This window comes from Parus major, chromosome 20 (genome assembly GCF_001522545.3).
Source record: "Parus major isolate Abel chromosome 20, Parus_major1.1, whole genome shotgun sequence".
NCBI classification, from domain to species: Eukaryota; Metazoa; Chordata; class Aves; order Passeriformes; family Paridae; genus Parus; species Parus major.
The window spans coordinates 7,794,794-7,801,929 of record NC_031788.1 but is presented as its reverse complement, the minus strand read 5'-3'; the positions used below and the strand labels follow the sequence as shown (position 1 = coordinate 7,801,929).

The following is a 7,136-nucleotide window of genomic DNA, read 5'->3' as shown; positions in this document are numbered from 1 at the left end:
TGGAAAATGTCTGAGGGGGTCACTCTTGTTGACTTCCCTAAGCAACATCTGTTTAAAAAAATCCTCCTGTAGTCAGCACAACTGCCCCAAGCCAAGCTTGTGGCTGACTGAGCACACAGTCAGGTTTGGGGACAGAGATGGGGCTCAGGGGACACGGTTGGGCTGACCCAAGAGATGTGAGTGTCACCCTGGCCGTAAGTCCCAGTGCAAACTGCCTGCATCCCTCTGCACACAGCCTCACCGTGGCCCACAGGGCAGGGGGGTGGCTGGGGGTGTGTGATCACAGAACCCCAGAAGGGTTTGGGTTGGAAGGGATCCTCAGGATCATCTTGTTCCAATGCCCTGCCATTGGCAGGGATGCCAACATGTGGAAAAGTACATGGGAAAAACAGACAAGGGTAAGCAGGGTCAGATACAACAGCCTAGGATTCCCAGCACCACCTCCAAGTGAGACTAGGAAATTACTCTGGTGACAGAGAATTGTACAATAAAATAACTTCTTTGGTTTCTTTCTTTAGAAAATATCTTTCACACATGGTATAAAAACAGGTAGTTAAGAAGTAATTTTCAAGCCAGCTGTACCAGTAAGTTTGGGGCATCCTCCCCCTTCCTGTACCTCAGCAGCAAATTCCCTTCTCAAACAAAAGCATGACAAAAAAATGCAAGCAAATCCTCTGTGGGAAATACTGTTAAATGTCTAAAACCCCCAACAAACCCAAACTTATATAGTTTAAAACAAAGCCAAACAGTTTTCTATAAAAGGGAACTTGTTCTTCCCCAGAAATAATGACCCTGGATGCAGGTTTTTCTTCTGGTAAAATATTGACCCGTGATGAGGGCTGGAAAATCAGTGGTCAACAGCTGGTGAGCTCCCAGGAGCTGCCCCAGCCACTGGCAAGGGGATGCTGCTGTTCACACATCCCATCCCATCCCATCCCATCCCATCCCATCCCATCCCATCCCATCCCATCCCATCCCATCCCATCCCGACCCAGCAGCAGTGACACAGCTGCCATGGCACCATGCCACTCCATCGCTCATCTCTCATGCTGCTTTTCAAGTTATGTTTGGGAAGATGAATAAATTAATGAAGCCTCAGAAGATAAAAACCAAAACAAAGAGCACCCAAAAAGTCCAGTTCACGTTCTCAGGGCAGCTGGAAGCGCTTGCGGACCTTCTCCTCAATGGAGTGGAGCTTGACCAAGCGCAGAGCGTCCAGCAGCTCCTTGGTGACTTCAGAGTCCTCCTCCTTCTTGTGAGTGAGGAAAGCCCGGAATTTCTCCTGGATGGCTGCCCTGGTCCATGGTGCCTGCTTCCTCGGGGAGCGCTCCAGGATCTGCTGCAGGCGCTTCAGCTTCTTGACGGGGATGTTCTGATACACCACAAAGTCTATCATGGCTTGTTTGCAGTCGTCATCTTCTGCAGCTGGTGGGGGAAAACAGCCTGGAGGTTAAAGGGAGAGCAGGGCACAGCCCTGCCAAGGCTCTCCATGGGAGAGGGAGGTGGGGAATGTCCCAGGCCTAGAAGTGTTCGAGGCTAGGTTGGAGGGAACAACCTGGTCTAGTGGAAGGCTGAACTTCCTATCAGGGACACACCCTGCAGGGGGCAGTTGGAAAACAACATGTTCTGAAGAAAGTCAGTGTATCTATTCCATGCTCCTCCCCAACGGGGAATAGAGGAAAAGCCCAAATATCAAGTATTTACACATTCTTTTTCCTGAAAGTTTCTGTTTTCCCATGCAGATCTGTAAATCTGTAACAGGACTGTCCCTATCACAGCTCCAGTCAGGGCGCTGGGATGGGACAGATCTGGCCCCAGCTGGTGGAAGCTGCTGGAGTGCATCCAGCATAAGGAATGAAAACAGAAAGAATTTTCAAGAGGGCAAGGCCAAAGGATTACTCAATCAGGGAGAGATTAGCTCAGTTTCATGCCATTGCAAACTGGGCACGGTTTCACTGGTTATAGTTGGGGTGGGTTGAGCTCCACTGCTCAGGCTTTGCCTCTCTGGCAGGCTTGGTTGACAAAGAGCAGGTCCCTGTGTGACTCCTGAGAGAAATCATCAAAAACTGGAGTTGAAAAAACCCTTCAGCTCCCATTGCTGGGGCCTCCTCTCTCTATAAATATCTGCAAAGGGCTGGGCTGGCTGCGGGGGCCGGTGCCTGACGCACGTGCTGCTGACACTGCTCTGACCTGGCCATTCCCCACCCTGGGACTGCATCCTACTGCTGACAGAGCTTTCCAGTCTCTGTGTCAGGATCACACTGCTGGCAGGGAACTCATGGTGTGAGTCAGGCTTTGTAAGGAGAAATCTCTGCACTGGTGGTGCCAGCAGAGGATGGAAAGGCAAGAGCTGCAGGTGGGGAAGCCTCCACCTTCCCTCACCACAGAGGAAAATCTTTCAGGGTCATGGGATGCTGTTGGAAGGGACCCACAAGGTTCATAGAGTTCAGGTCCTAGCTCTGCACAGACCACCCAAAACCCCTACAGCCATGCCCTGACAGCTTTGGCCATGGGCACTTCCCTGGGGAACCTGTTCTGGTGCCTGACCACCCTGTGGGTGACTTTTATGAAAGCTCTTCTACCAAGCTTTGTCCTGATGAAAGAATGACATTTTTCACACCAGAACAATCTCCCCTGGATGTGGTGAGGTCCCCATTGCTTTTCAGATTTTCAGGACATGGCACTGGATAATCTCATCCAGGCTCATTTTCCCATTAAAGGCTGGACCAGATTAATTTTCCCAAGTCCCTCCCAGCCTGGGCTGTTCTACGGCTTTATATATTTTTGGAAGCTTAAGGATGAAGGTTCACCACCATCCAGACCAGTCACATGAAATTTCTTTCCTGTGCCTGGATCCTCAGGGTGGAGCAGGTAGTTCCAAACAGCTTCCAGCCTCACCTCAAGTGGCATCAGGCCTTTGAGATGGGTTTGGGAGCCCTTGAGATGATTTTTCAGTCCCTTTCTCACCCCCTAGCTTGGGGAGGGAGCATGTCACAAAGCACCCTTGGAACAGAGTTTTTTTCTGCCCTGCACCTGTTCTTTTGCCAAGAAAGGTTGAACCAGATGGTCCCTGAGGTCCCTTCCAACCTGGGATTCAGGTATTCTCTGATCTGTGCCCACTGGCTGTTTCTACCCAAGCTTGCCCCTCTGCCATGGCTCAGCACTGCGTCTGCACCATGCACTTTTACACCTGAAGGGTCAAAATCCACCCCACACTCAGCTCTGATGAACTTTGGGCTCTGCTCCCCTCAACCTGAATGAGACCAGGCTGTGGCTGCCATAAAAGCCACAAGGAAAAGGGAGTGCAGGAGCCTCAGCTGCCAGAATTATCCCTGTCCCAGCACTCCCAGCTGTCCCTGGTAAGATCCAGCAGGATTTTACAGTCAGCTCTTTGTTCTCACTGTGCAGTGACTGTTGCTTAAGCTCAGCACCCTGTCCTTGCTCTATGGGACTGACAATGGAAGGATATGAAAGGAGACAGACTATTTTATCTGTAATTATTATTAATTATGGGTCACTCCATGCTTTTACAAGCCATTTCACCTCATTTTGCATCTAAGTAGGAGAAAGTCATGAGGAAGTTTGCCCTTGCCCTGGCAGCATCAGTCCTGGCACGCTGTGCCCATGGCTTACCTGATCCCTGTGTGCTGTTGCCTCCCCCCAGCCTGCAGGACATGCAGAGAGTGTCGTGGTACTTGTTGCCCTGCACATTGGTGACCTTCCCCTGCTGCTCACAGTCCTGGTGTGGCTGGCATGGATCGGTGCTGGAGCTGGAGGAGAAGAAGCCGTGGGGGCACTCATGGCACTGGGTGTCCTCAAAGGGGGTACCTGTGCATGGGGAGACAACAGGACCATCAGGGGACAAGCTGGCACAGGGGCAGAGGCAGCAGCTGGGGATGATGCCAGACACCACTTGAACATGAGGGTGATGTTTTGGAAATGATCACTGCCAGCATCTCCCCTGGGAACTGCATGTCCTCACGTAGGGCAAACAGCAGCGCTTCCCCCAGCCTTCTCCCAGGCCTGTGCTGATAAATTGTCAGCAGCCCACACACATGAGAGGACAGCAAGAGGACATCTCATCTGCTATGAAAAGGCCACCTCCCAGGTGGGAGCCAGCAGCCAGGCTGGTGGCTGAGCTGCCAAACCAGCCCTTCGGTTCCCAGAGCCAGAGGCTCCCGAGCAAGTGAAAGTAAAAGTCTCTGTGGAGGTGAGAGCTCAGCTGTCCTTGACTGAGCTGTCACTGCTCCCTCTGGCTCTGGGCCAGAGCTTCTGTTCTGTCCAAGGATGATGGCTCACAGGCAGGATTGCACCAAGCAACTTTCCCATTCCCTGGGAGCAGAGGGAAGGGTCTGGGGCCGGGAGATCCTTCACCACATTCACCTTCTCTTCACAAATCAAATTGCAAGAGGTTTCTACACTGTTGCCACTGCCTTTAGGCTTTCCCTCAAGTCTGATCTTTCAGTCCCTCCCAACCCAGACCATTCTGTAATTCTAAGGCCCAGCCATAACCCCCAACATCTGACCCACTATTCGCAAATGGGAAATCCCAAAGAGGTTGGTTTGCCCAGGGTGATTGCACACAGATCAAAGCCCTCATCCAACCCAAACACCAGAAATCTCTGCCTACAGCCCCCAGTCCACAGCTTCCCCTTCCAGACACCAGCACTGGCAGGTCCAGGGCTCTGCCCACCACACTGGACACTCAGTCCTTGCTGTGCTGTTCAGGTGGCTGGGCTGAGGTGCAATCCTCTGCAGACAAGAAGCCATTTGCAAAAAATAAATAATAATAACAACAACAACCAAAAAAAAAATAAAAATCTTCTTTCCAAATAGCCAGCTTGCTTGCATGGCTCCCCAGTCCTAAAGCCAACCCTCCAGGAAAATTTAATGTTTACTTTCAAAGTGCTTTCCTGTAGTGCTTGGAGATCTTCTTCCCCCTTTGCTGTGTTACTGCAAAGTAACTACTGTTTTGTTATGTTCTATAGAAAATGAAACCCCAAATCTCATTCATAAACATCAGCTGAAGACAACAGATACTTTCCCTCTGGCTGGTGAGCCTGGAGCTCTTCCAGGTCGCACATGGAAGGACTTCAAAAGACTCCATATTTCAAAAGCCTCTCCACTTCAAAGTGTGAAGCAAGATTCTGCTGGGTTTGCTGGTGCTGCCCACGTTGGTTTGCTGTCCCCTGCTGTGGTTTCCAGGCAGAGCCTGGTCCTCAGTGACTGATGAGCTTACACACATTTGGAACAACTAAAGGACCAGAGAAATCTGGTCCTGGTTTCCTGGCTTCCCTGCTGGGGAAACAGCAGGAAAATAAATCCCCTAAAATATCTTGGGATTTAGATCACACAAGGGGATGGAGTCTCAGACTCAGGAGTCAAAATAAAGCTGTTTTTGTGGATTTGGAACCTGGCTGTGTGTCCATTGTGTGTTTTCAACACAGCCTCTCCAAACTGCTCAATGAAAAGCTACAAAACCAGACCCCAGAGCTGCATGCATTCACCAGCCCTGCCCTTACATCATCAGCCACCTTTTTCAGCCCAGATAATCAGTATTCCCAGCTCCTGAGCTGCCTGTGCAAGGAGAAGGGAGCTGATGAAGGACCAGGACCAGCTTGGAGCTTCCCACCGGCCTGTGGAACAGGGACAGTGGCTGCTCCAGGGGTGGCCAAGTCACAGCCTGGCTCTGCCTGTTGTGGCAGGTGAGGCTGGGATTGACACATCCCATCAAAGTGTGCTGCTGGGGATTTCAAGGCTTTCAAAGTGATAGCTAGGGAAAAACCCAACCAAATTCCTCCTTGGAAAAGAAGCAGGAGCACACCAGCAAGGATGGCACTGTGCCAGTACCAGAGCTAAAAGGGAGTCGGTCAGGCTATGGGCAATCATTGGCTGCTGTCTTTGGCTGCTGTATTTGTCCTTGATTTTTATCTCCAGCGGAGATTTTGGGGGATGACAAGAGCCTTGTGAGGACACCCAGTGCCCATCTGGGTACTCACCCGGCTTCACAACACCAGAGCCCGGCGGGCACTCGGAGTGCCTGATGCAGAGCTCCATGTTGGAGTAGTAGCCCTGCTGGCACTGGCAGGCGCGGTTGTGCGTGGCATTGCACTGCTGCACCTCCACCTGCTTCTCCCCGCAGATGACATTGCAGTAGCGGCACTTCTCCAGGTAGTTCCAGTACCGAGTGTAGTGCAAATCCGGGCAGGGGTCGCACTTGGTGGGTTTGTCCTTGGAGCAGTGCCGTGCCACGTAGGTCCCCGGCGGGCACTGCTGGCAGGTGATCCTCTCGTTCGTCACAGCATCCTTCCACTGGTACGTGGGCTGGGCACCGCAGGCGAGCTCAGCCAGCAACAGGAGGAGAGCGGGGAACTACGGCAGAGACAGCGCAAAGAGCTCTGAGCCCATCCTCGGGCAGAGGCGGGAGCAGCAAACGCGGCTGCTGCTGTTACAGAACTTGTTATTGTTGCAGATACAAGAAATTGTTCTCCCTCCCTATGATGTTCCCAAAGACCAGCGGCTGCCCTCCTTTGCCATCCCAGGTGACAGAGCATCCTACCCAAACCCATTTGTGATGCCTTCAGAACCCAGTTTCCCTCATTCAGAGCGTGAAGCAGCTCCAGCACATTCCGCTCTTTCACCCCAGTCAGTTCCCCAGCACTTGCAGTAGGAGACACCTTTGCAAACCAAGAAGCAGAAGGGAAGTTTTCCCAACTAGCAGATGGAAAGCATGCTCTCTAGGATCTTTAGCACTTTTTGGAAACCCAGATTCTCAGGATAAGACTGAATCTCAGAGCTTGTTTATCCTCCCTTTCCTTTTCAAAGCCTGACAAGCAGCAGATCCATTACCTTGGACAGATGCCTCAGACTGGGCACGTGGCAGGATGGCATCGCACCGAGGGCTTCCGAGCGCCGGGATCAGAAACCTGGGGAGACACAGATGTTTTCTCAGGGGCTGCTGCTGCCTGGGCCGGACTCCTCCCTGCAGCGGGGCTGATAGGTAAAGGCTGATAGGGAAGGGCTGTTGGGAAAGACTGGATTTCCTCGCCTGCTTTCCTCCGAGTCAGCCCTTCCTCCGAGGGAGATGCCGGCTCTCCCCAGGGCAGGGACGGAGCTGAGCCTTATAGCGGCTGCGG

The 7,136-nt window shown here is 52.1% G+C and overlaps 1 protein-coding gene across 3 annotated transcripts in view; it reads right to left on the bottom strand.

The window, feature by feature from the left end:
• Positions 1 to 480: 480 nt before the first annotated feature.
• Positions 481 to 7,136, bottom strand: part of TNFRSF6B (TNF receptor superfamily member 6b) — a 7,149-nt gene continuing 493 nt past the window's right edge. For 2 of the 3 annotated variants that reach the window (XM_015647198.3, XM_015647195.3), the window contains exons 2-5: positions 6,850 to 6,926; positions 6,000 to 6,372; positions 3,634 to 3,828; positions 481 to 1,425 (exon numbers count right to left, since the gene is read on the bottom strand). In XM_015647198.3, the coding sequence (XP_015502684.1) occupies positions 1,148 to 1,425; positions 3,634 to 3,828; positions 6,000 to 6,372; positions 6,850 to 6,891 (888 nt within the window). In that variant the 5' untranslated portion in view covers positions 6,892 to 6,926 and the 3' untranslated portion in view covers positions 481 to 1,147. Of the gene's footprint in view, positions 1,426 to 3,633; positions 3,829 to 5,999; positions 6,373 to 6,849; positions 7,125 to 7,136 lie in introns of those variants that run through there. The other variant, XM_015647196.3, reaches the window with a different exon arrangement.